Source organism: Salmo trutta, chromosome 34, assembly GCF_901001165.1.
Source record: "Salmo trutta chromosome 34, fSalTru1.1, whole genome shotgun sequence".
NCBI lineage: Eukaryota > Metazoa > Chordata > Actinopteri > Salmoniformes > Salmonidae > Salmo > Salmo trutta.
The window spans coordinates 39,279,774-39,307,657 of NC_042990.1; the positions used below are offsets into that span (position 1 = coordinate 39,279,774).

The 27,884-nt window shown below is 43.1% G+C and overlaps 1 protein-coding gene across 6 annotated transcripts; it reads right to left on the reverse strand.

Annotated features, from left to right (window-relative positions):
• Positions 1–1,082: 1,082 nt before the first annotated feature.
• LOC115174141 (homeobox-containing protein 1) lies at positions 1,083–27,884 on the reverse strand. 6 transcript variants are annotated; one of them, XM_029732836.1, is made up of 11 exons: positions 27,676–27,884; positions 27,047–27,159; positions 25,748–26,189; positions 21,306–21,391; positions 15,240–15,350; positions 9,095–9,364; positions 6,599–6,755; positions 3,558–3,640; positions 3,258–3,353; positions 2,905–3,014; positions 1,083–2,685 (listed from the first exon to the last, which is right to left on the reverse strand). In XM_029732836.1, exons 3-11 carry the CDS (start codon positions 26,179–26,181, stop codon positions 2,539–2,541), a joined length of 1,494 nt encoding a protein of 497 aa, XP_029588696.1. In that variant the 5' UTR covers positions 26,182–26,189; positions 27,047–27,159; positions 27,676–27,884; the 3' UTR covers positions 1,083–2,538. The 6 variants fall into 6 exon arrangements, 5 of the variants coding, with proteins under 5 accessions (XP_029588696.1, XP_029588693.1, XP_029588697.1 ...); XM_029732833.1 differs by having other exon boundaries at positions 27,069–27,159; positions 27,676–27,883; XM_029732837.1 differs by lacking the exon at positions 27,047–27,159.

Below are 27,884 nucleotides of genomic sequence, written 5' to 3' on the forward strand. Positions count from 1 at the left end.
TTGTCTAGGTCTCAGTAAGGAACGCCCCTCACCTGGTTGTCTAGGTCTCAGTAAGGAACGCCCCTCACCTGGTTGTCTAGGTCTCAGTAAGGAACGCCCCTCACGCCCCTCACATGGTTGTCTAGGTCTCAATAAGGAACGCCCCTCACCTGGTTGTCTAGGTCTCAGTAAGGAACGCCCCTCACCTGGTTGTCTAGGTCTCAGTAAGGAACGCCCCTCACCTGGTTGTCTAGGTCTCAGTAAGGAACGCCCCTCACCTGGTTGTCTAGGTCTCAGTAAGGAACGCCCCTCACCTGGTTGTCTAGGTCTCAGTAAGGAACGCCCCTCACCTGGTTGTCTAGGTCTCAGTAAGGAACTCCCCTCACCTGGTTGTCTAGGTCTCAGTAAGGAACTCCCCTCACCTGGTTGTCTAGGTCTCAGTAAGGAACTCCCCTCACCTGGTTGTCTAGGTCTCAGTAAGGAACTCCCCTCACCTGGTTGTCTAGGTCTCAGTAAGGAACTCCCCTCACCTGGTTGTCTAGGTCTCAGTAAGGAACTCCCCTCACCTGGTTGTCTAGGTCTCAGTAAGGAACTCCCCTCACCTGGTTGTCTAGGTCTCAGTAAGGAACTCTCCTCACCTGGTTGTCTAGGTCTCAGTAAGGAACCCTACTAAAGATCATTTGAATCAGCTGTGTAGCGTTTGAGAAAAAACCAACACGGGGACGGACCCCTTGGAGTCCCAAGGACCAAGTTTGGGAAACACTGCACTAGGTCTTCCATGGAATGAGTTTGACACCCCTGATCTTAGGGCTGAATCCTAACTTTTAATGTATTCATCCTTCATTTAATCAGGGAAGTCTCAAATGGGACTTTTTACTTTTAAGTGAGCCCTGGACTTGGGGTCTGTCTGTGCACTTTACTTGCATATCTCTCCCATTGACTTCAATGCATGATTTAGGCAGAGGTCACAGAGTTCGGTATGTTTATCTAAAGTTACGATTCAGCCCTGTGAGTATGACAACCATTAAGGCCTAGGGGAGAACTGTAAAATCCATATGTGAAATAAAGTGCTCCCCAATCACTCTCCATTTAAATTCAGAGGCTTTCATGCTGACATGTTCATTTATAATCATACTTGTAACATTATCAGCTAGCAATCTTTTTTTTTATGACCGGGAGCACACAGCTGACATCAAATGAACATGAAAGCACATTAATAAAGCTCTTCTTCTTGGAACTATAAGGATTAAAAGGAATGAGCAGGAAGGGAAGCTTTCAGTCACTCAGTACATATATATATATGATGATCTTATTCTAAAAGAAGGTGCTGCTTATAACACAGAAACATTTACAAGTCATGATTAACAACCTTAATAATAATAATAATTTTATGTGGCCTAGAAGATTGTTTTTGTTTTTATAACCCAAACCAGACTAGACTTTTGAGTACAGTCTAGCTTCTCAATGGGTTCGGAGGACTAGTGGTTCATGTCGATAAGAGAAAAAGCTTCTCAATGGGTTCGGAGGACTAGTGGTTCATGTCGATAAGAGAAAAAGCTTCTCAATGGGTTCGGAGGACTAGTGGTTCATGTCGATAAGAGAAAAAGCTTCTCAATGGGTTCGGAGGACTAGTGGTTCATGTCGATAAGAGAAAAAGGGACATGAGCAACTAATTATTTCGCTACTTATGAATAATAAAAAAAAAAATCATTTGATCAATCAACATTTGTTGAGGAAAGACGACCATAAGGAAGCGTAGTAAATTAAACTCTTAGTTTGGCTTGCTGACATTACAATTAAGACAGAATACAGATGTTTGTTGTTGTTGCAGAAACAGTCAACATATAATAGGAACATTCCTTTTGAACAAGCTTATTAGAGAGAGAAACGTGATGATTCGTTATCATCCACCATCTTTGGGTTTACCTGAGATTCCATTTGTCCCTCAGGGTTGGACTCTTAACACTGACCGGACTACTTGATTGATTGATCCCAAAAAGTCTAACAAGTTTACTAAGATCGGGTCAAAGACATTCAAGCGAGCAGAGAAGGCTGATATTATCGGAACACTTATCGTCATACCAAAAAAAAAAAAATCAACTCGCCTCAACCAAACACACCCGTCTTCACCTTATCAAACACACCTGACCTGCAGGTTCAAAACATTCAGTTCCCACTCCAGTCCATTATTACACAACCACTCGTCAAAACCTTTAAAAATAAAAAAAGCAAGTAGCAAAGAAAACGTTAAAAGGCTGTTGAACTTCTAGAGGATTTAACCACTTAGACCCCTATTCTTTTATAAGGAGTCATCTTTCGTTTAAGACTGGTCTTGGAATGCACTACATAGAGATAAATATTGGCATTACTATAAAGCATGATTACTGTATAGACAGTGGCCTCCCTACCACTAGAGGCACCGAGAGCTATAGCACCCTTTTCAACAATTAACTCTGACTTGTCATATCCCTTGAAGACATTCAGAGCATCTATTATTATTATTATTATTTTTATTTTTAAATATGCCGTTATATATTCAAATCCACGCTCTCCCATTGGTCACTCCTCATCCACTGTCTCTCTCTTCGATTCGTCAGCTTTCTGTTCCAGAACCTGAGGGGTGGGGCTTTGAGGGGGAAGGACCTCGACGGCAGCCAATGAGGTGGTGTCTTGTAGATCAAGGTCCTTCCTGGAAGAGATCTCTTCCTGTAAAAGGAAAAAGATTAGATATTATTGTACTCATGCTGACCAGACAGTCCGCGTTACGTATCCCGCAAAATAAAATGTAAACATACATGTTACTCAATCATTTCATCCAAACAGCTCACACTACAAGTCCCACCTCTCCTATCTACTCATTGGTTTTTAGGAGCATATAACCACGTGGGTGATTTGAAAGATGAACTGAGGTCCACACTGACTCACCTGCTCAATGAATCGTTGCTCTGCGAAGTCCTGTGGTTCCATCTCCTCACCATTGGATTGACAGCTCGGGCTTGGAACCTCGATACCATGACTCTCCAAGATGGCTGCCTCTGACGGGGAGAAGGCGAGAAGGAGAGAGGGAAAAGGGGAAAGGAAGGAGGAGAAAGAAAGCAGACAAAAAGGGTATAAACAGGGAAAGAGAAATGCTGTCCTTTATCCACTACAGTGTCAAGCAACACGTAGCCCCTCTGCCACTAGATACACGTAGCCCCTCTGCCACTAGATACACGTAGCCCCTCTGCCACTAGATACACGTAGCCCCTCTGCCACTAGATACACGTAGCCCCTCTCACCTATATTAGCCCGTCTCTTCATCTCTTTCCGGCGGTTGGCGAACCAGTTGTACACCTTCAGAGCCGTGACACGCTCAAACTCGGACAGCTTGCATCCTGGGTAATAGTGACAGAGAGATGGAGAAGTGAATAGGTGAAATTTGGTGAATCTTTTGAACATAGGACTTAATTGGTATTAAAATAACAGGTTGTTTAAAAGGGGCATAAGAAAAAAGGTAGATATGAATTAATGATAATTGGATTAAGAATAAAAACATTGGTTACAGGGGTGTTGGTGGGCTGTGCTTGAACCAAACTGACCAGGTTTCTGGATGACTGAGTTGCAGGCGTTAGCGATCTCCTCTCTCTTCGCTTCATCAGGGTACTGGTTATCCATGAAGAAACTGACAGACACAACAACCAGCCAATAAGAAGAGTGTTAGACAACCCCCCCACCCATGGCATTAACCAATCAGAAGCTACTACTGGCCGAAACGCTACAAAGCTACTGACCGAAACGCTACAAAGCTCTGGAGCATCACTAATGGAGGAAGGAAGGAGAAAACATCCAGCTAGATTAGACTCACCCACGGCTATTAAAGTGATGATCCAGTAGTTTTGTATCGTTTGAAAGTAGTGCTCACGAGCTAAAACGGGTCCCTGAAAATTGTGTACTACGTCATCTAAAAAAAAAAGGTGCAATTTGTATAGGTTACAAATCTGTAAGTGCTTAAAAGATCCCTGACTGCATCGCTAACCAATCAGACACTCTCATTGAAGTAGTACAGTAGATTAATGGGACACATTAGGTGGATTACATTCAGCACTGTTTTCACTCTCCGTTTCGCTCCACTTCTAGGCAATAAATAAAAAAACAACTTCATTTTACATAAACAAAGATTTATTGCACCACTTTCTCCATCCTCCATCTTCCTCCTTTCTCTGTCTGAATAATAACAACTTCCCTTTACAAATAAACAGCAGGAGCACTTACACCCCACCCTTCCTCCATCACACTAACCTACAGCATCGCCCTTCAGCGGGACGGGAGTGTAAACTAGCCCATATAGAGAAGCAGCACTGCAGTGGCATTGCGTAATCCATAGAGCTATGTGACGGTGTGGCTGGTCTACGTGCCTGTGTGTTCTCATTACTGAGAGTGACCTCTGCTTAGAAACATCACAGGAAGCAGAGTCGACCGCGTTAGGGAAACAGTGCGACAAAAGATCATTCTTATACTTAGGATGTAATTGGCTTTTTAATAGGTTACAATTACGTTATAAAGAACACCAGTTTCTAAACCAGATGTGTCACAAAGGCCATGATGGGAAATATCTTGTCATGACATCAATAACAACTAAAATCAATAGCCTCAACCGCTAATAATCAGTGTAGGGGTAGAACAAAAGCCCATAGCTCTCCAGGAAAAGGGTTTGTTGACCACTGCAGTAATTGTGATTAGACCAGTTTTGGATCGGTCTCCCGACATGTATTTGTAACGAATTAACAGGAATCTCAGCATGATGGATTTAACCCCATGTCTGAATTGTCCGAATACTGTGATATCTATGTTGACACAGATTCGTAATCATTGAATTTGGGCAAAAGACATACATGTACAATATTGTGTGTACAATGTGTTCCCAGAGGAGTATTTATTAAAAAACATATTTTGATACACTAGACTGATCTTGTCCCAGGAAGTTGAGGCTTCTTACCAATTCCACTGAATAGGTTGACTAATATTTGCAATATTTCAACTACGATACAAATCCATATCATAAATATACAAAATAGTACCTTTATTCATCAAATATCTTCATACATAAAAGTTAACATGTAATAAATGTGTGTAATAAAATGTTAAACTACAAAGCTCGTAAAACAATGTGATTATTTCCTATGTCAACTGTTTCAGATGTCTGTTGTTTTCAACCCCGGGATTCACAGGAAAATAAATGAGAACCATGTGAAATGCTTAAAACAAAAATGTCCAATGAACATGAATCGTGTCAAACGAAACATGAAAACATGTTAAATAAAAAAATAACACTTCAACCTTGTTTCTAGCTCATTCTATAGTAAACAAGACAACTGCCTAAATAAATTACAGTAGATGATTTAAGTGATAATGTCAGAGAAGCCTGTGTTTGGAGGATTTATCGTCTCAGGCCGGGCAAACGTGCCAATATATCCTCTAAACACCAGCTTCAAGGGCATTATCACTTTTATACAACGGATTATCAACATATTCAAATAATGATTGATATATATATAAAATATTTTGATGAATTTATTCCTACTATTTCATCCTTCCACAAGATAAAGTCCCGACACAAATCTAGGGTTGCTGCCCAAGCCGGCTGGTCGTTCGTTTTATTGGTTTAGTTGCCAGAGACGCGACTCAGTCGTTCAGTCTTTTTGTTCTGCATCTATGGACCCAGTCGTTCAGTCTTTTTGTTCTGCATCTATGGACCCAGTCGTCCAGTCTTTTTGTTCTGCATCTATGGACGCAACCCAGTCGTTCGTTCTGAATGTTCCATTGCCATACTGGCTGGCAACTTTCTTATCCCATGCTTGCTAGCTAGCCAACTACGGCTAACTTACCATCAAGTCTAAAAGTGTAGCCAGAATAACAGTAGCTGCATTTGTTTAAGCTGTTTTCTAGTGACATTAATTTGGATAAATCCATAACAATGAGCTAATGAGGCGCAATTTCACCTGACATAGAAAATATGCTCTCATCAGGACACTGTTGTTCAGGGGAGCTATCCAACAACACAACTAACACAATCACTTCAAACTGAAGCTGGAAAGACTGCAAACTAGCTGCACTTCGTTTCATTGGACCTTTTTTTCCCCAATTGACATTTCTTTGCATATATTCAGAAAAATTATGCCAGCTGATTCATGATTTCGACTGGCTGAGAAACGCTGCCTGTCTGTCTCGTCCCGACATGTTCATTACTATGGGACAGTTGGGGACAGCGAATTTGAATATTGAAACATTGTTGAAAATGTAACATGATGTCCTCTAGTTTAAGGAAAGTTCTCCACTATTAACAATAAGACAGGAAGTTCCTATACCATCCCCTCCAGCTATAGATGTTTCTCTTTAACTCTACAACAGTATTTGTACTTAATTATTAGTTTCTTTATTTTATTTAGATTGACTTTATTTCAGTAAATAGCAGTCACTCTGAGTGTGCTGTTCTTCCAGGTGTGTGTCAACATAGATAATGATTTAAATGTATTTATAAAGCTCTTTCTACATAAGCAGACAGTTGGCTAGTCAAATGGAAAACAATGCACCACTATTGTAATGGATACCCAATCCAATCGGAGCTCTTTGATTGGCTCACCTCTCCATGATTGACTGGCACTCCTTCCTCCAGGTGAACCTGCTTCCCCTCCGCAGCCTCAGAGGACCGCCCACCATCCCGCCCCTCTCCCCGGGGCTGACCCCCGTCCTCCAATCAGGCTCCTCCTTCACCAGGGAGCGCATCGACAGGGTAGCCCCTACATGGGCCGTAATGAGAGGGAGAGGTGACGAGAGAAAGGGGAGAGAGGGGGAGGTGGCGAGAGAAAGGTAAGGGAGGAGAGGGGGAGGTGGCGAGAGAAAGGTAAGGGAGGAGAGGGGGAGGTGGCGAGAGAAAGGTAAGGAAGGTGGCGAGAGAGGGATGTGAGAGAAAGAGGTGAGAGAGGAAGGTGAGAGGGGAAGAAGGAAGGGAGGGGGAAGGTGAGAGGGGGAGGGAGGGAGTTAGAGAAGGAGGAAGGTGAGCGAGAGGGAGGGAGGTGAGAGAGGGTAGTGAGGGAAGGTGATGGAGGAAGCTTAAACATCAGATAAAGTAACTCATTGTAACTATTAGTTACAGTGGATGAAAAAGTATTTGATCCCCTGCTTATTTTGTACGTTTGCACACTGACAAAGAAATGATCAGTCTATAATTTTAATGGTAGGTTTATTTGAACAGTGAGAGACAGAATAACCACAAAAAAATCCAGAAAAACGCATGTCAAAAATGTTATAAATTGATTTGCATTTTAATGAGGGAAATAAGTATTTGACACCCTCTCAATCAGAAAGATTTCTGGCTCCCAGGTGTCTTTTATACAGGCAACGAGCTGAGATGAGGAGCACACTCTTAAAGGGAGTGCTCCTAACCGCAGCTTGTTACCAGTAAAAAATACACCTGTCCACAGAAGCAATCAATCAATCAGATTCCAAACTCTCCACCATGGCCAAGACCAAAGAGCTCTCCAAGGATGTCAGGGACAAGATTGTAGACCTACACAAGGCTGGAATGGGCTACAAGACCATCGCCAAGCAGCTTGGTGAGAAGGTGACAACAGTTGGTGCAATTATTCGCAAATGGAAGAAACACAAAAGAACTGTCAATCTCCCTCGGCCTGGGGCTCCATGCAAGATCTCACCTCGTGGAGTTGCAATGATCATGAGAACGGTGAGGAATCAGCCCAGAACTACACGGGAGGATCTTGTCAATGATCTCAAGGCAGCTGGGACCATAGTCACCAAGAAAACAATTGGTAACACCACACCATGAAGGACTGAAATCCTGCAGCACCCGCAAGGTCCCCATGCTCAAGAATACATATACATGCCCGTCTGAAGTTTGCCAATGAACATCTGAATGATTCAGAGGACAACTGGTGAAAGTGTTGTGGTCAGATGAGACCAAAATGGAGCTCTTTGACATCAACTCAACTCGCCGTGTTTGGAGGAGGAAGAATGCTGCCTATGACCCCAAGAACACCATCCCCACCATCAAACATGGAGGTGGAAACATTATGCTTTGGGGGTGTTTTTCTGCTAAGGGGACAGGACAACTTCACCGCATCAAAGGGACGATGGACGGGGCCATGTACCGTCAAATCTTGGGTGAGAACCTCCTTCCCTCAGCCAGGGCATTGAAAATAGGTCGTGGATGGGTATTCCAGCATGACAATGACCCAAAACACACGGCCAAGGCCACAAAGGAGTGGCTCAAGAAGAAGCACATTAAGGTCCTGGAGTGGCCTAGCCAGTCTCCAGACCTTAATCCCATTGAAAATCTGTGGAGGGAGCTGAAGGTTCGAGTTGCCAAACGTCAGCCTCCAAACCTTAATGACTTGGAGAAGATCTGCAAAGAGGAGTAGGACAAAATCCCTCCTGAGATGTGTGCAAACTTGGTGGCCAACTACAAGAAACGTCTGACCTCTTATTGCCAACAAGGGTTTTGCTACCAAGTACTAAGAACATTTTTGCAGAGAGGTCAAATACTTATTTCCCTCATTAAAATGCAAATCATTTTTGACATGTGTTTTTCTGGATTTGTTTGTTGTTATTCTGTCTCTCACTGTTCAAATAAACCTACTATTAAAATTATAAACTGATCCTTTCTTTGTCAGTGGGAGAAACGTACAAAATCAGCAGGGGATCAAATACTTTTTTCCACCCACTGTATGAGAAAGAAATGATGGTTCAATCACATGACTGTTGTATTTTAATAAGGATTTGGTCACTTTTAGGATACATGACATCCCTCGGACTGACAGTGGGAAGGCACAAAGTGGACACAAAGACAGGCATGCAGGCTATGTGATGACAGGATGTACCAGAGAGACACGGGTCACTGAGGGCTGCAGTTTTTCTTTTTTTACATTGGTAATAGAACTCAAGAGTTGGAGCTTGACCTAAAACCTGGACTAGTAAAAACGTCGCCTGCCTCGTTCCTGAACAGCCACAGACAGAACTGAGGAGAGAGAGGGAGGGTTGAGCCCTGTAGAGTGGTTGCCTGTTATGGGCATGAGTGGGCAGGGGGGGGCTTGCTGTTACCTGGCTGTTACCTGGCTGTTACCTGGCTGTGCCTGCTGTGCGGCAGCAGTGTACCATGGGAGGAGGTGCATCAGCAGCTCTCTCTGTCTGCCCCAGGTGGTAGTGGCCGCGGCTGTGGCGCCCGTAGTAGCGTTTCCCACCATCCCTGTGACGTCTCTGTCCCCTCCCCTGGCGGGTCCAGAGCCCGGGTTCTGGCCCAACCCCTGGCCGAGACCACAGAGCCCCTGGCCGAGACTACCGAGCCCTGGGCCCAGACCCGCCGGGCCGTGCTGGCTTTCACTCCATCTCAGCCCTTCATTAAGGACAAAACCAAACCAGTGGTCAGGTCAGGCCACAGACGTATCTAGGTAGACATACAGGAGTTTGGGCAATATTGGTTTAAGATTTAGGCCTAGAGTTAACAGAAGAAGTCTGTTTGTATGTCTATCAATAGGAATGTCGTTCATTAAAATGCCAGGCCAGACATTACTTTTTTTTTTTTTTTTTAACATTACGTTTTATAACTGAATCTTACTGACCTCATCCAATCATTTTTGTGGCCACAATGTGTTAGTCAAGTTAACAAGAGAAACTTTGAGATTACTGTTCTGAATAGGCAAACAGTGGACAGGTCCAAAAGTGTAGTAATGAAGTGCCCATCAGGTAGAAAGGCATAGAGAAAGGCAACATGTTAGCATTAGGATCCAGAATTAGCATCATTGTTAGTATTAGAGATGGGGTTATTATGGTTAGCCTGTTAGCCATGTAGGAATGAAAACCAGCACCGGAATTCTACCTTTCCAGGATCAGGATTGAGAACCACACAGAAGCAGCATCAGCAAAGCTTGGGGAAGAAGGGACGAGAGGACAGGGGGATGGCATGAAGAAGGGAGGGGTAGGTAGATTGTTCATGAAGGCTTATTTTCATGCATTTTACTCATGTGACATACCAGTGAAGTACTAAAGTGACAGATTAAACATTGTAATAGTTAGGCTAATGTCTTCGCTGATGTAGAATTGAGCAAACAATTTCATTTTCAAAACACTTCTAGTGCATCTATACATTGGTCTGTGTGGATGTTTATTGTTGACTTCTTATGAGGTCACAATGTTCCTGTAGCCTGGGTTCAGATGGATCACAATGTTACTGTAGCCTGGGTTCAGATGGATCACAATGTTCCTGTAGCCTGAGTCTAGGTGGATCACAGTGTTCCTGTAGCCTGAGTCTAGGTGGATCACAATGTTCCTGTAGCCTGGGTCTAGGTGGATCACAATGTTCCTGTAGCCTGGGTCTAGGTGGATCACAGTGTTCCTGTAGCCTGAGTCTAGGTGGATCACAGTGTTCCTGTAGCCTGAGTCTAGGTGGATCACAGTGTTCCTGTAGCCTGAGTCTAGGTGGATCACAGTGTTCCTGTAGCCTGAGTCTAGGTGGATCACAGTGTTCCTGTAGCCTGAGTCTAGGTGGATCACAGTGTTCCTGTAGCCTGGGTCTAGGTGGATCACAGTGTTCCTGTAGCCTGGGTCTAGGTGGATCACAGTGTTCCTGTAGCCTGAGTCTATGCGGATCACAGTGTTCCTGTAGCCTGAGTCTAGCTGGATCACAGTGTTCCTGTAGCCTGAGTCTAGGTGGATCACAGTGTTCCTGTAGCCTGAGTCTAGGTGGATCACAGTGTTCCTGTAGCCTGAGTCTAGGTGGATCACAGTGTTCCTGTAGCCTGAGTCTAGGTGGATCACAGTGTTCCTGTAGCCTGGGTTTAGGTGGATCGCAATGTTCCTGTAGCCTGGGTTTAGATGGATCGCAATGTTCCTGTAGCCTGGGTCTAGGTGGATCGCAATGTTCCTGTAGCCTGGGTCTAGGTGGATCACAATGTTCCTGTAGCCTGGGTTTAGATGGATCACAATGTTCCTGTAGCCTGGGTCTAGGTGGATCACAGTGTTCCTGTAGCCTGGGTCTAGGTGGATCACAATGTTCCTGTAGCCTGGGTCTAGGTGGATCACAATGTTCCTGTAGCCTGGGTCTAGGTGGATCACAGTGTTCCTGTAGCCTGAGTCTAGGTGGATCACAGTGTTCCTGTAGCCTGAGTCTAGGTGGATCACAGTGTTCCTGTAGCCTGAGTCTAGGTGGATCACAGTGTTCCTGTAGCCTGAGTCTAGGTGGATCACAGTGTTCCTGTAGCCTGAGTCTAGGTGGATCACAGTGTTCCTGTAGCCTGAGTCTAGGTGGATCACAGTGTTCCTGTAGCCTGGGTCTAGGTGGATCACAGTGTTCCTGTAGCCTGGGTCTAGGTGGATCACAGTGTTCCTGTAGCCTGAGTCTAGGTGGATCACAGTGTTCCTGTAGCCTGAGTCTAGGTGGATCACAGTGTTCCTGTAGCCTGGGTCTAGGTGGATCACAGTGTTCCTGTAGCCTGGGTTCAGGTGGATCACAGTGTTCCTGTAGCCTGAGTCTAGGTGGATCACAGTGTTCCTGTAGCCTGAGTCTAGGTGGATCACAGTGTTCCTGTAGCCTGAGTCTAGGTGGATCACAGTGTTCCTGTAGCCTGAGTCTAGGTGGATCACAGTGTTCCTGTAGCCTGAGTCTAGGTGGATCACAGTGTTCCTGTAGCCTGAGTCTAGGTGGATCACAGTGTTCCTGTAGCCTGAGTCTAGGTGGATCACAGTGTTCCTGTAGCCTGAGTCTAGGTGGATCACAGTGTTCCTGTAGCCTGAGTCTAGGTGGATCACAGTGTTCCTGTAGCCTGAGTCTAGGTGGATCACAGTGTTCCTGTAGCCTGAGTCTAGGTGGATCACAGTGTTCCTGTAGCCTGAGTCTAGGTGGATCACAATGTTCCTGTAGCCTGGGTCTAGGTGGATCCCAATGTTCCTGTAGCCTGGGTTTAGATGGATCACAATGTTCCTGTAGCCTGGGTTTAGAGGCATCACAATGTTCCTGTAGCCTGGGTTTAGGTGGATCACAATGTTCCTGTAGCCTGGGTTAAGGTGGATCACAATGTTCCTGTAGCCTGGGTTAAGAGGCATCACAATGTTCCTGTAGCCTGGGTTTAGATGGATCACAATGTTCCTGTAGCCTGGGTTCAGATGGATCACAATGGTCCTGTAGCCTGGGTTTAGATGGATCCCAATGTTCCTGTAGCCTGGGTTTAGATGGATCACAATGTTCCTGTAGCCTGGGTTTAGAGGCATCACAATGTTCCTGTAGCCTGGGTTTAGGTGGATCACAATGTTCCTGTAGCCTGGGTTAAGGTGGATCACAATGTTCCTGTAGCCTGGGTTTAGATGGATCACAATGTTCCTGTAGCCTGGGTTTAGGTGGATCACAATGTTCCTGTAGCCTGGGTCTAGATGGATCACAATGTTCCTGTAGCCTGTGTTTAGGTGGATCACAATGTTCCTGTAGCCTGAGTCTAGGTGGATCACAATGTTCCTGTAGCCTGAGTCTAGGTGGATCACAATGTTCCTGTAGCCTGGGTTTAGGTGGATGGACAGAAAACACACTCATCCACTAGTTTCACTTCAAACCAGATTACTTTAACATAATTGATTAATATCTACAGCAAAGGCTGGTTTACAGTCGTCTATCGACATGTCTGTAGACAAATAACGTGGCGACATCATGAACATTCTATTGTCGTCCGACGGTCAAACTTGTTGTTATGACAACGAATAAACCCAAAACAGTAGCCCGGTGCTCCAAACGGCACCGTCTATTTCAACACCAATAAACCCCATCTGTTTAAAAATTCAGTAAAATGTCAATCTAGCAAGCTAGGCAACTAAAAGCAATTTTCTAAACAATGTTTCGGTTCGTTGCTAGCTAGTAAGCTACAGTGCCTTCAGAAAATATTTATGCCCCTTGACTTTTTCCACATTTTGTTGTGTTACAGCCTGAATTTAAAACGGATTAAATTGAGATTGGTTGTCACTGGTTGTCACTGGCCTACACACAATAGCCCATTATGTCAAAGTGGAATTACATTTTTAGAAATGTTTACAAATAAATTAAATTAAAAGCTGAAAATGTCTTCAGTTAATAATTATTCAACACCTTTGTAATGGCAAGCCTAAATAAGTTCAGAATTTAAAAAAAAAAAGTGCTTAACAAGTCACATAAGTTGCATGGACTCACTCTGTGTGCAATAAGTGTTTAACATGAGTTTTGAATGACTACTTCATTTTCTGTAAGGTTCCTCAGTCGAGCAGTGAATTTCAAACCCAGATTCAACCACAAAGACCAGGGAGGTTTTCCAATGCCTCGCAAAGAAGGGCACCTATTGGTAGATGGGTAAAAATATAAAAAGCAGACATTGAATATCCCTTTTATTATGGTGAAGTTATTAATTACACTTTGGATGGTGTATCAATACACAGAGTCACTACAAAGATACAGGTGACCTTCCGAACTCAGTTGCCGGAGAGGAAGGAAACCACTCAGGGATTTCAGCATTAGGCCAATGCTGACTTCATAAACCGTTTAAAGGCTGGATCAACATTTTAGTTACTAAACAATCCTAACCTAATTGACAGAATAAAAAGAAGGAATCCAGTACAGAAAAAAAGATTCCAAAAACATGCATCCTGTTCGCAACAAGGCACTGAATTCTCTATGTAGTGTTGTCTCTCTCGTTGTGATGTGTGTTTTGTCCTATTTATATTGTATTTATTTTAATCCCAGGCCCCTGTCCCCGCAGGAGGCCTGTTGCCTTTTGGTAGGCCGTCACTGTAAATAAGAATTTGCTCATAAAATGACTTCTCTAGTTAAATAAAGGTTAAATAAAAAATTAAAGTAAAACAGCTAAAAAATGTGGCAAAGCAATTAACTTGTTGGCCTGAAATCAAAGTGTTATGTTTGTAATCGTTAAGGACTGGAGAGTTTTTCAGGATACAAATATCTAAACGGAATGGATCTAAGAACAGGCAAAATCCTAGAAGAAAACCTGATTCAGTCTGCTTTCCATCAGACTCTGGGAGATTCATTCACCTTTCAGCAGGACAATAACCTAAAACACAACGGCAAAATCTACACTGGAGTTGTTTACCAAGAAGACAGCGAATGTTCCTGAATGGCGGAGTCACAGTTTTGACTCAAATCTACTTGAAAATCTATGGCAATACCTGAAAATAGTTGTCTAGCAATGATCAACAACCAATTTAACAGAGCTTGAAGAATTTTGAAAATAATAAAATAATAAAAGCGTGAAATGTTGCACAATCCAGGTGTGGAAAGCTCTTAAGAGATTTACCCAGAAACACTCACAGCTGTAATCACTGCCAAAGGTGATTCTAACATGTATTGATTGAGGGGGTTGAATACTTATCTAATCAAGAAACAGTATATTAGTGTTTTATTTTTAATCAATTTCTAAAAACATGTTTTCACTTTGTCATTATGGGGTAGTGTGTGTAGATGGGTGAGAGAAAAAAAAATACATTTAATCCATTTTGAATTCAGGCTGTAACAACAAAAATGTGAAATAAGTCAAGGTGTATGAATACTTTCTGAAGGCACTGTATCTAGCTAGCTAGCTAGCTAGCTAGCCAGCCAGTTCAAATAATGACCAGAGTATAGCTGACAATGTCTTGACTGGAGCTACTTTATAAAATCATTACTACAGGAAAATAAACCCACAACATCATTATTACCAAGGTAATGGCAAGCTGACAGAATAACTTACTACCAGCGTGACTAAATAAAAGCAGGATGATTTGGTGTTAGTTGCCGTGGCAGCCCGGCGAACCACGACAACGGACACTGCGACAGTTGCAGACGCTTCACATGTTTTTCCATGTCTGTGCGACAAGGAAATTGACAGTCATTTAAATGCTGTTTTGACTAGCGACACTTGTCGCATTCTAAATTGTCTACAGACATGTCGTTACACCAAGTATAAATGTGGCGTGTGTTTTTAAATCCTACTGTATATGTTCTCTCAGTCATAGATCTCTCGGTCTCCTGATCTCTGTACTTCACTGAATTCTCCAGCCCTCGAGAACCAGAGAGGTGTGTGTGTGTGTGTGTGTGTGTGTGTGTGTGTGTGTGTGTGTGTGGATTCACAATGCAGGATTAGAGGTACGGGACATAGGATGGACAGAGGGGGAAAGGTGACGACAACAAGCAGCAGTCCAGCTAATAGAATGGAGTCAACATGAACCTCTCCCTTCCCTTAGCCACCTCCTACACTGGTTCTTACCTGGGTTGTTTCTCTCAAGAAGGTACCAGCGGTAGAAGGCTCTGCGTTTGGAGTCACTCATCTCCAAGCCCTGCTGCAGCAACCACTGAGAGATATAGCTCTGACTGATACCTAGGGAGAAGAGAGGAGATAACGGACTGATACCTAGGGAGGGGTTCTACAGCACATTCGGAAAGTATTCAGACCCCTTGACTTTTTCCACATTTTGTTACAGTCTTATTCTAAAATAGATTAAGTAATTTCCACCCCTCAATCTACACACACAATACCCCATAATGACAAAGCGAAAAACAGGTTTTTAGGATTCTTTAGCAAATTAATAAAAAAAACAAAAACAAATACCTTATCTACATAGGTATTCAGATCCTTTGCTATGAGACTCGAAATTGAGCTCAGGTTGCATCTTGTTTCCATTGATCATCCTTGAGATGTTTCTACAATTTGGAGTCTGTGGTAAATTCAATTGATTGGACATGATTTGGAAAGGCACACACCTGTCTATATAAAAGGTCCCACAGTTGACAGTGCCTGTCAGAGCAAAAAACAAGTCATGAGGTTGAAGGAATTCTCCGTAGAGGTCTGAGACAGGATAGTGTCGAGGCACAAATCTGGGGAAGGGTACCAAAATAATTTTTGTAGCATTGAAATGTCCCCAAGAACACAGTGGCCTCCATCATTCTTAAATGGAAGAAGCTTGGAACCACAAAATACTCTTCCTAGAGCTGGCCGCCCAGGCAAACTGAGCAACTGGGGGAGAAGGGACTTGGTCAGGGAGGTCACCAAGAACCTGATGGTCACTCTGACAGAGCTCCAGAGTTCCTCTGTGGAGATGGAAGAACCTTCCAGAAGGACAACCATCTCTGCAGCACTCCACCAAATATGGCCTTTATGCTAATGGACAGGCGGAAGCCACTCTTCAGTAAAAGACAAGACAGCCCGCTTGGAGTTTGCCAAAAGGCACCAAAAGGACAGGCCATGAGAAAGAAGATTCTCTGGTCTGACGAAACCAAGATTGAACTATTTGACCTGAATTCTAAGCATCACTTCTGGAGTAATCCCTACGGTGAAGCATGGTGGTGGTGGCAGCATTATGCTGTGAGAATGTTTTTTTTTTTAGCAGCAGGGACTGGGAGACTAGTCAGGATTGAGGGAAAGATGAACAGAGCAAAAGAACAGTGGTGGAAAAAGTACTAAATTGTCATACTTTAGTAAAATAAAAAATACATGAATAGAAAATGACTCAAGTAAAAGTGAAAGTCACCCAGTAAAATACTACTTGAGTAAGAGTATAAAAGTATTTGGTTTTAAATATACATTACCAGTCTAAAGTTTGGACACGCCTATGCATTCCAGGGTTTTTCAATATTTTTACTATTTTCTACATTGTGGAATAATAGTGAAGACATCAAAACTATGAAATAACACATATGGAATCATGTAATAACCAAAAAAAAAAAAAGTGTTAATCAAAACACATTTTATATTTCAGTTTCTTCAACCTTTGCCTTGATGACAGTTTTGAATGAGTAGGTGTGTCCAAACTTGACTGGTACTGTACTTAAGTATCAAAAGTAAAAATCATTTCTAATTCCTTATTTTAAGCAAACCAGATGGCACCATTTTCTTGTTTATTTTATTTCCCAGATAACCAGGGGCACACTCCAACATTCAGAAATCATTTACAAACGAAGCATGTGTTTAGTGAGTCCGCCAGATAAGAGGCAGTAGGGATGCTCTATAGACAGTGAAGTACAGATATTTCAAAAAAAAAAATACTTAAATAAAAGTACTTTACACCACTCTGAAAACCTGCTCCAGAGTGCTCAGGACCTCAGACTAGGGAAAAGGTTAACCTTCCAACAGGACAACGACCCTAAGCACACAGCCAAGACAACGCAGGAATGGCTTCGGGACAAGTCTCTGAATGTCCTTGAGTGGTCCAGCCAGAGCCCGGACTTGAACCCGATCGAACATCTCTGGAAAGACCTGAAAATAGCTGTGCAGCGACGCTCCCCATCCAACCTGACAGAGCTTGAGAGGATCTGCCGAGAAGAATGGGAGAAACTCCTCAAATACAGGTGTGCCAAGCTTGTAGCATCATACCCAAGAATACTTTTTTTATTTTACCTTTATTTAACCAGGTAGGCTAGTTGAGAACAAGTTCTCATTTGCAACTGCGACCTGGCCAAGATAAAGCAAAGCAGTTCGACACATATTACAACAGAGTTACACATGGAATAAACAAACATACAATCAATAATACAGTACAAAAAGTCTATATACAGCATGTGCAAATGAGGTAGGATAAGGGAGGTAAGGCAATAAATAGGCCATGGTGATGAAGTAATTACAATATAGCAATTAAACACTGGAATGGTAGAATGTGCAGAAGATGAATGTGCAAGTAGAGACACTGGTGTGCAAAGGAGCAAGATAAATAACTTGAGGCTGCAATCGCTGCCAAAGGTGCTTCAACAAAATACTGAGTAAAGGGTCTGAATACTTATGTAAATGTAATATTTCAGTTTCTGTAATAAATGTGCAAAAATTTCTAAAAACCTGTTTTTGCTTTGTCATTATCGGGTATTGTGTGTAGATTGCTTTTGTCCCCTCAACAATTCCATCCATTTTAGAGTCAGGCTGTAACCCAACAAAATTTGGAACAAATCAAGAGGGTCTGAATACTTTCACAATGCACTGTATACAGTGCCTTCAGGAAGTACTTATACCACTGGACTTAATACACAGTTTGTTGTGTTACAACCTGAATTCAACATTATAATTTTTGATTATCTTACCCATCTACACACAATACCCCATAATGACATCACAATACCCCATAATGACATCACAATACCCCATAATGACATCACAATACCCCATAATGACAAAGTAAAAACATGGTTTTAGAAATGTTTCAATGGGATTCAAATCTGGACTTTCACATTCTTGTTCTGAAGACATTCCAGCGTTGTTTTAGATTGGGGTCATTGTACTGTTGGAACTTAAATCTTCTCCTCCAGTCTAAGGACGTTTGCACTCTGAAGCAGGTTCTCATCATGGATTTGCCTGTATTTGGTTCCACTCATTGTTCTATCCATCCTTAAAAAAAAAAATTATCAAAAATAAATAAAAATGTCCCAGTCCCTGCCGCTGAAAAACATCCCCATAGCATGATGCTGCCACCACCATGCTTCATGGTAGGGATGTTGTTGGGGGGGGGGGGGGTGAGCTGTGCCTGGTTTTCCCAGACATAGCGCTTTGCATTCAGGCAATTTTTTTTGTCATCAGACCACATAATACTTGTCCTCATGCTCTGACATTTTTCCTCAGACGTTGCTTCGGTTTGGCCAATCCCCCATAAAGACCAGATTGGTGAAGTACTGTAGAGACTGTTGTCCTTCTGGTAGGTTCTCCCATCTCAGCCAAGGAACTCTGTAGTTCTGTCAGGGTGGTCACTGGGTTCTTGGTCACCTCCCTGACCAAGGTCCTTCTTGCTCGGTTGCTCAGACGGACAGCTTTAGGGAAGTTCCCTATTTTTTATTTTTTTTTAATTGTCCAATAACGGAGACCACTGTGAAATAGTTTGGTTGTCTTGGAAAACGCTCAATACTCTCGACATTGTTTTATATTTTATTTATTCCCCAGATATATGCCTGATCACAATTCTTATTTATTCCCCAGATATTATGCCTGATCACAATTCTATTTATTCGCCAGATAGAATTGTGATCAGGCATATATCTGGCGAATAAATAGAATTGTGATCAGGCATATATCTCATCGATCGACGGACAGACCCTTGGACTTCATGGTATAGTTTCTGCTCTGACATGCACTGTCCACTGTGGGACATTATACAGACAGGTGTTTTTCTTTCTAAATCATTTCCAAAACAATTAGTCACAGGTGGACTTCAAGTTGATTGATAGAAATTGGATGATTGATAGAAATTGGGTGCACCTGCTCTCAAGTTGGAGTGTCACAGCAAAGGGGTGAGAAAACATACTTCGTTTCCCCCCCCCCCTCTCATTTAATTTACATTTAGTTCAGATGTACAAATGTGCTTAACAAGTCCCATAAGTTGCATGGACTCACTGTGTGCAAGAACTGTGTCTAAGATTATTTAACCTCATCTCTGTAACTGCTCAAAGGGACATTCAATGCACACATTGAATATCCCTTTGATTATGGTGAAGTTATTAATTACACTTTGGATGGTGTATCAATACACTGAGTCACTACAAAGATACAGGCGTCCTTCCTAACTCAGTTGCCGGAGAGAAAGAAAACCACTCAGGGATTTGACCATGAGGCCAATGGTGAATTAAAAAAAAAGAAAAAAAGTTAGTTTTTTTCCCCTCTCATCACAGCCATTAAACTGACGATGGATCAGCAACATGGTAGCTACTCCACAATACTAACCTAATGATAGAGTGAAAAGAAGGAATCCAGTACAGAATAAAAGTATTCCAAAACATGCATCCTGTTTGCAACAAGGCACTAAAGTAATACTGCAAGAAATGTGGCAAAGCAATTCACTTTATGTCCTGAATACAAAGCGTTATTGGGTTTGCCCCAAACATACAACACATTACTGAGTACCTCTATATTTTTCAAGCATAGTGGTGGCTGCATCATGTTACGAGTATGCTTGTAATCGTTTTTCAGGATAAAAAAAAAACAAAAAAAACTGAATGGAGATAAGCACAGGCAAAATCCTAGAGGGAAAACCTGGTTCAGTCACAGAGATTCATTCACCTTTCAGCAGGACAATGACCTCAAACACAAGGCCAAATCTACACTGGAGTTGCTTACCAAGAATATAGTGAATGTTCCTGAATGGCCAAGTAACAGTTTTGACATAAATCTGCTTGAAAAATGATGATCAACAACCAATTTGACAGAGACAGAAGAATTTTTTGAAAATAATAAAAGCGGGAAATGTTGCACAATCCAGGTGTGGAAAGCTCTTAGAGATTTACCCAGAAACACTCACAGCTGTAATCACTGCCAAAGGTGCTTCTACAAAGAATTGACTCAGGGGAGTGAAGACTGTATTTACATTACATTACATTACATTACATTTAAGTCATTTAGCAGACGCTCTTTTCCTAAATTTACAATACATTTTCCAAAAATTTCAAAAAACGTGTTTTCACTTTTTCCATTATGGAGGTATTGTGTTTAGATGGTTGAGGGAAAAAAAAATGTAATCATTTTTTTTTAAATTCAGGCTGTAACAACAAAATGTGTAATAAGTCAAGGGATATTTATATTTCTGAAGGCACTCTAACTCTGATACTAGGGTGAGGAGACAGAATTGACTGATTTCACTACACCTGCAATAACATCTGGAAATAAGTGTATGTGATCAATCAAATTTGATACCTAGGGAGAGGAGAGGAGAAGAGTGAGGAGGAGGAAGGTAAATAAGAAGCAGAGGGAGCTAGGGGAGGTAGAAAATGATGGGAGAAGAGGAGTGTGAGTAGGAACAAATCAAATCTTATTTGTCACATGTGCCGAATACAACAGGTGTAGGTAAACCTTACCGTGAAATGCTTACTTTACAAGCCAAATGAGAGCATTATAAAATATCCTAGAAGGAAATACACTAATATTCATACAAAACAATGTAAACAGCGCACACTAAAAACAGATGACACAGGTTTACTAAAAATCTGTCTCAGCTGAAATATAAATATATTTATATATATTTATATATAAATATATATATATATATAAATATATATATATATATTTATATATAAATATATATAAATATATATATATATAAATATAAATATATATAAATATATATATATATAAATATAAATATATATATATATATATATATATATATATATATATATATATATATATATATATATATATATATATATATATATATATATATATATAAATAAATAATAATATAAATAAATATATATAAATAAATAAATAAATAAATAAATAAATAAATAAATAAATAAATAAATAAATAAATAAATAAATAAATAAATATATATATATATATATACACACACACACACACGACTGCTTTACCTGTGACCTGTCCCACTATAGCCTGGGAGATCCTGCGGTTGTTGAGGAAGGTTTTAATCTCCTCCTTCACCAGGTTACTGTCCCTCCTAGAAGAACACAACAGGCACCACAGAGTAAGAACAGACAACACACTTCCTGTCCCTCCAACAACAAAAGTTACTGTCCCTCCTGCAACAACAACAGACACCATAGAGTAAGAACAGACAACACACTTCCTGTTTGTGGTGTGAGCAGTGGATAGAGTAACCGACATCACTACTTCTGTACAACTAAATAGATTCGTCATCTGCAATCCTTCATCACATCTGCAGTAATGTGGATATACTGGTGGAACCAAACATAGTGTACATTCTACACCATATGCTTTTTGCCTCCCCTACGGTTTCAGATAAGCTGATGAAGGAGAGACAGAAACGGGGAGAGGAAGCCATAGGCCTAGCAGACATGACTCCAAATCCACCATTTGTTGACTGGTTATCCATAATGTATCCTATACACACAATCAGAGCAACCCGGCACCCCTAGCATATAGACTAGGCGCCGGTACCCCTAGCATATAGACTAGGCGCCGGTACCCCTAGCATATAGACTAGGCGCCGGTACCCCTAGCATATAGACTAGGCGCCGGTACCCCTAGCATATAGACTAGGCGCCGGTACCCCTTGCATATAGACTAGGCGCCGGTACCCCTTGCATATAGACTAGGCGCCGGTACCCCTTGCATATAGACTAGGCGCCGGTACCCCTAGCATGTAGACTAGGCGCCGGTACCCCTAGCATGTAGACTAGGCGCCGGTACCCCTAGCATGTAGACTAGGCGCCGGTACCCCTAGCATGTAGACTAGGCGCCGGTACCCCTAGCATATAGACTAGGCGCCGGTACCCCTAGCATGTAGACTAGGCGCCGGTACCCCTAGCATGTAGACTAGGCGCCGGTACCCCTAGCATGTAGACTAGGCGCCGGTACCCCTAGCATGTAGACTAGGCGCCGGTACCCCTAGCATATAGACTAGGCGCCGGTACCCCTAGCATATAGACTAGGCGCCGGTACCCCTAGCATATAGATAAAAAATAAAATTGATCCAAGATGGCGTAGCAGTTCAGACGTCCTGTCGTGTCCCGTGTATATATATATATTTACATATTTTTTTCTTCACTTATCTTTTTACATTTTTTTTATTCAAATACTCAACCTCAAAGCCTCTCCTGCAACCCACCTCACCAAGTTAAAAAAAAAAAAAAAAGTATTATTTACCTCATCTGAATTCCACAACAGAAGCTAGCCAGAGGTTAGCCATTTTCACTGGCTAACGTTGAAGTTCAGCTAGCCACGGTTAGCCGTCCTCAGCTGTCCATTAGCTCGAAAAGCTATCGCCAGTTTTTGTACAGCGCGACTCAGACCAGAGCATATCGGACCTATTCTCTCTCCTTTCCCCGATTTCTACCGCAGGCTCTGGACATTTACACCTGGATCTTGCAGCTAACTAGCTGCTACCTGAGTGACTATTGGCAACGTCGGTCACGGAATTAACACACATTATTACGGAGCTAGCCAGCTAGCCAGCCAGCTAGCCAGCTGAAGAGTTCCGTCAGCCACTCGTGGGCTATTCCTGAGCTAGCCAGCTGAAGTGTCTCCTGGGCTACAACTCACCTATCCTGACCCGTTCTACTGCCGATGCGGAGCCCCATCGGGTCTTCACGACTGGACCACCGACGTTATCTGCCCGAGGGAGTTATCCAACTGGCCCCACCGTCGCGACGTAACCTGATCGCCCATCTGCGGCCGGCTAATCGTTAGCTGTCTTTTCGGCTGCGATCTGAATAGGTCTATCGGACACTTTTCTTGGGCCAGTATAACTAACTATTTTGCCAACTTGGACAGGTCCCCCCTTCCACACGGAACCCCACTAACCCACAGACAGAAACGCACGAGGTGGCTAAAAACAGACCTCCCTCCCATCTTCCACCAGCTTGCTACCTATGGCCCGGCTAGCTGTCTGAATCTCACTGGACCCTTTGATCACTCGGCTAAGCATGCCTCTCCTTAATGTCAATATGCCTTGTCCATTGCTGTTCTGGTTAGTGTTTATTGGCTTATTTCACTGTAGAGCCTCTAGCCCTGCTCATTATACCTTATCCAACCTCTCAGTTCCTCCACCCACACATGCTATGACATCTTCTGGTTTCAATGATGTTTCTAGAGACAATATCTCTCTCATAATCACTAAATGCCTAGGTTTACCTCCTCTGTACTCACATCCCACCATACCTTTGTCTGTATATTATACCTTGAAGCTATTTTATCGCCCCCAGAAACCTGCTCCTTTTTCTCTCTATTCTGGACGTCACAGACAACCAATTCTTATAGCTTTTAGCCGTACCCTCATACTTATTCTTCTCTGCTCCTCTGGGGATGTAGAGGTGAATATCCAGGCCCTGCAGTGCCTGGCTCCACTCCTACTCCCCAGGCGCTCTCTTTTGATGACTTCTGTAACCGTAATAACCTTGGTTTCATGCATGTTAACATTAGAAGCCTCCTCCCTAAGTTTGTTTTATTCACTGCTTTAGCACACTCTGCCAACCCGGATGTCCTAGCTGTGTCTGAATCTTGGCTCAGGAAGTCCACCAAAAACTGTGAAATCTTCATCCCTAACTACAACGTTTTCAGACAAGATAGAACGACCAAAGGGGGCGGTGTTGCAATCTACTGCAGAGATAGCCTGCAGAGTTCTGTCCTGCTATCCAGGTCTGTACCCAAACAATTTGAACTTCTACTTTAAAAAATCCACCTCTCCAAAAACAAGTCTCTCACCGTTGCCGCCTGCTATAGACCCCCCTCGACCCCTAGCTGTGCTCTGGACACCATATGTGAACTGATTGCCCCCCATCTATCTTCAGAGCTCGTGCTACTAGGCGACCTAAACTGGGACATGCTTAACACCCCAGCCATTCTACAATCCAAGCTTGATGCCCTCAATCTCACACAAATTATTAATGAACCCACCAGGTACAACCCCAAAGCCGCAAACACTGGCACCCTCATAGATATCATCCTAACCAACGTGCCCTCTAATTACACCTCTGCTGTTTTCAACCAAGATCTCAGCGATCACTGCCTCATTGCCTGCACCCGTAATGGGTCAGCGGTCAAACGACCTCCACTCATCACTGTCAAACGCTCCCTGAAACATTTCAACGAGCAAGCCTTTCTAATCGACCTGGCCCTGGTATCCTGGAAGGATATTGACCTCATCCCGTCAGTAGAGGATGCCTGGTTATTTTTAAAAAATGCCTTCCTCTCAATCTTAAATAAGCATGCCCCTTTCAAGAAATTTAGAACCAAGAACAGATATAGCCCTTGGTTCTCCCCAGACCTGACTGCCCTTAACCAACACAAAAATATCCTGTGGCGTTATGCATTAGCATCGAACTGCCCCCGCGATATGCAACTTTTTAGGGAAGTTAGAAACCAATACACACAGGCAGTTAGAAACGCCAAGGCTAACTTTTTCAAACAGAATTTTTTTTCGTGCAACTCCAACTCTAAAAAGTTCTGGGACATTGTAAAGTCCATGGAGAATAAGAACACCTCCTCCCAACTGCCCACTGCACTGAGGATAGGAAACTCTGTCACCACCGATAAGCCCACTATAATTGAGAATTTCAATAAGCATTTTTCTACAGCTGGCCATGCTTTCCACCTAACTACCCCTACTGCATTCAACAGCACTGCACCCCCCACAGCTACTCGCCCAAGCCTCCCCCATTTCTAATTCTCCCAAATCCATTCAGCTGATGTTCTGAAAGAGCTGCAAAATCTGGACCCCTACAAATCAGCTGGGCTTGACAATCTGGACCCTTTCTTTCTAAAATTATCTGCCGAAATTATTGCAACCCCTATTACTAGCCTGTTCAACCTCTCTTTCGTGTCAGGTAGTCAGCCTGCCATGCAGGCTCCTCGTGGAGTGCAATGTAAGGCAGGTGGTTAGAGCATTGGACTAGTCACCGGAAGGTTGCAAAAACGAATCCCCGAGCTGACAAGGTAAAAATCTGTCGTTCTGCCCCTGAACAAGCCAGTTAACCCACTGTTCCTAGGCCGTCATTGAAAATAAGAATGTGTTCTTAACTGACTTGCCTAGTTAAATAAAGGTGTATCATTTAATTTTTTTATAATAAAATCGGCGTCCAAAAATACCGATTACCAATTGTTATGAAAACTTGAAATCGGCCCTAATTAAAATCGGTCGACCTCTAGTCTATTGTCCCTCCCTCATGTACTCCTCCACCTTCTCCTCCACATCACAGTCTACTGTCCCTCACTCCCTCATGTACTCCTCCAGGTCACAGTCTACTGTCCCTCACTCCCTCATGTACTCCTCCAGGTCACAGTCTACTGTCCCTCCCTCATGTACTCCTCCACATCACAGTCTATTGTCCCTCACCTCATGTACTCCTCCACCTTCTCCTCCAGATCCCAGTCCTCCTCTGCCATGATGTCATAGCTAAACGACTTCTGAACTCCAACCCCATGTGGGTACAGCGGAGGGGGAGAGGCCTCATAGCTGTTGCTAGGCGACAGCGAGGCGCCATCCATCCCAGGGGTCTGCGTTGTGGCCGATGCCAAGGAGAGGGAGGAAGAAGAGGAGGAGGAAGAGGAGGAAGGGACTGGGGCGGAGGCTGTGGTAGGGGTGGTGTTGTTGGTTGGGTTGGCGGTGTGGGTGTCATTGCAGTACGGGGGGCAATGGTCGGGATCTAGCCGCTCTAGGGACTCCAAGGCCTGGATGATCTGTGGCTTGGTCATCCCTGAGAGACGGAGACGCTGGAGGAGGTCGATCTGCTCGATGGTATAGCGTGGCTCCACCTCACAACACTCCATCCTGACATCTAACGGGTTAAAACAGACATGACTTGTTCACACACACACACTTCCCATAGGTCTCTAACATATGAAAATATTACATTGAAATTCTGTATACGCGGGACTTTGTTGTCAACTTCACTTACAAAAAGGTTAGAGAAAGATGCAGTTGGATTTGTAGTCAGTGAGAGGCTGCATTCTCTATGTGGAACCAAGGGTCATTGAAAAAGTCTGGCCAACTTTGCCACTGTTTACACATTGACTATACCAAACATTAGGAACACCTTCCTAATATTGAGTTCCCGCCGCTGCCTTCTTCTATAACCTGTCTGCTCCCCTTTATCTACACTGATTGAAGTGGATTTCACAAGTGACATCAATAAGGGATCACAGCTTTCACCTGGTCAGTCTACGTTATGGAAAAAGCAGGCGTTAACCTTTTGTATACTCAGGAACAGGAGGAAATGGAATGGCATCAAACACTTGGAAACCATACATTTGATTTATTTAATACCCTTCCACTAATTCAACTCATTACCATGCGCCTGTTCTCCCCAATTAAGGTACCACCAACCTCCTGACATATTGTCTGGGGAAAAGCCTGATGATTCACTGCCTGATTTCTCATTTAAAAAAAGTCATAATAAATATACACTAACAGATTTTACATGAAGTGTCTGGAGCATGAGAGAAAAAACACCAAACATGGGCTAAAAACTATATTTAATGCCATGATATTGAATGGCGTGTAGGCTACTGTACATTAAATCTCTCGTGGACAGAAATGACAAACTTTCGAGAGATAAATTATACATTATGGGTACATTCATTGAATCTGTGCACTGACTGCAAAAACAATGTGTTATTGAGCCATGGTATTTACAGTGGCAGCCTGCCTTGACTACCTGACAGCGGGGGTGAGAGGCGCCCTGTGGGCATCGGTTCGGTTCGCGGGACGGCGGCCGGGAGGCACCACTGTCGCATGGCTCGATGGAGCTGCCGGAGAGAGAGAGGGGCAGGCGACAGTTTACATGGCTAGCTAATAACTCTACTTCAGATATTAATCAAAGTTTGTAAATATGGCCTGTTGCTAAATATATGTCACCTAGCTACCAAGTTAGCCGTTCTGCCAAATGAGACTTGCAAATCACTTCCACTGGGCGTGCAGCAGTCCGGTACGGGTAGCTTATCGTGCTAGCTAATTATTAGCTTGTTAGCTTTAATGTGTTGACATTAGCTTGCAACTGGCTATACTATGTATAGCACGGATGCATTAACAAGCTACTAAAAGTAGCTCCCACTAGCTAACTTTCGCTACGTTGGATAGCTAGCTCATTACATGCATCTTGCACCAGAAGCTAGCACGGACTAACTAGCAAAGCTATCTACTGTAGGGCATAAACCAGAGATCCTTGCACCAAAATTATCGATTGAGGATGTGAGATCATGTTATTCTAACTAATGCAGATACCGGTAGCTAGTTAATGCTAACCCGCAGCCCCCCTTCCTTACCTCCAGCTGCTGTGGCAAACTGCACCAGCTAACGCTCACTAAACCGTGCACGTCGACCGACCAACTTCGTAATGGTTTCCAACGAGCTAATGAAGGTGATCCGTGCAGGGTCACATTGTCCCGGGATGCAGCAGCACCGGAGAAAAAAAAACGAATCGCTAAACAGGGAGTCGGTGTCAATTTCTGACCTTTAACCCCACCACACTGCC

Excerpts from the sequence above, each read along its gene's own strand:
- LOC115174141 (XM_029732833.1), bottom strand. The coding sequence starts at position 27,147 with ATGCGACAGTGGTGCCTCCCGGCCGCCGTCCCGCGAACCGAACCGATG. Across the intron at positions 26,190-27,068 it reads CCTCTCACCCCCGCTGTCAG|ATGTCAGGATGGAGTGTTGT; the intron begins GTAGTCAAGGCA and ends TTAACCCGTTAG. Across the intron at positions 6,756-9,094 it reads CGCACAGCAGGCACAGCCAG|GGGCTACCCTGTCGATGCGC; the intron begins GTAACAGCCAGG and ends CGGCCCATGTAG.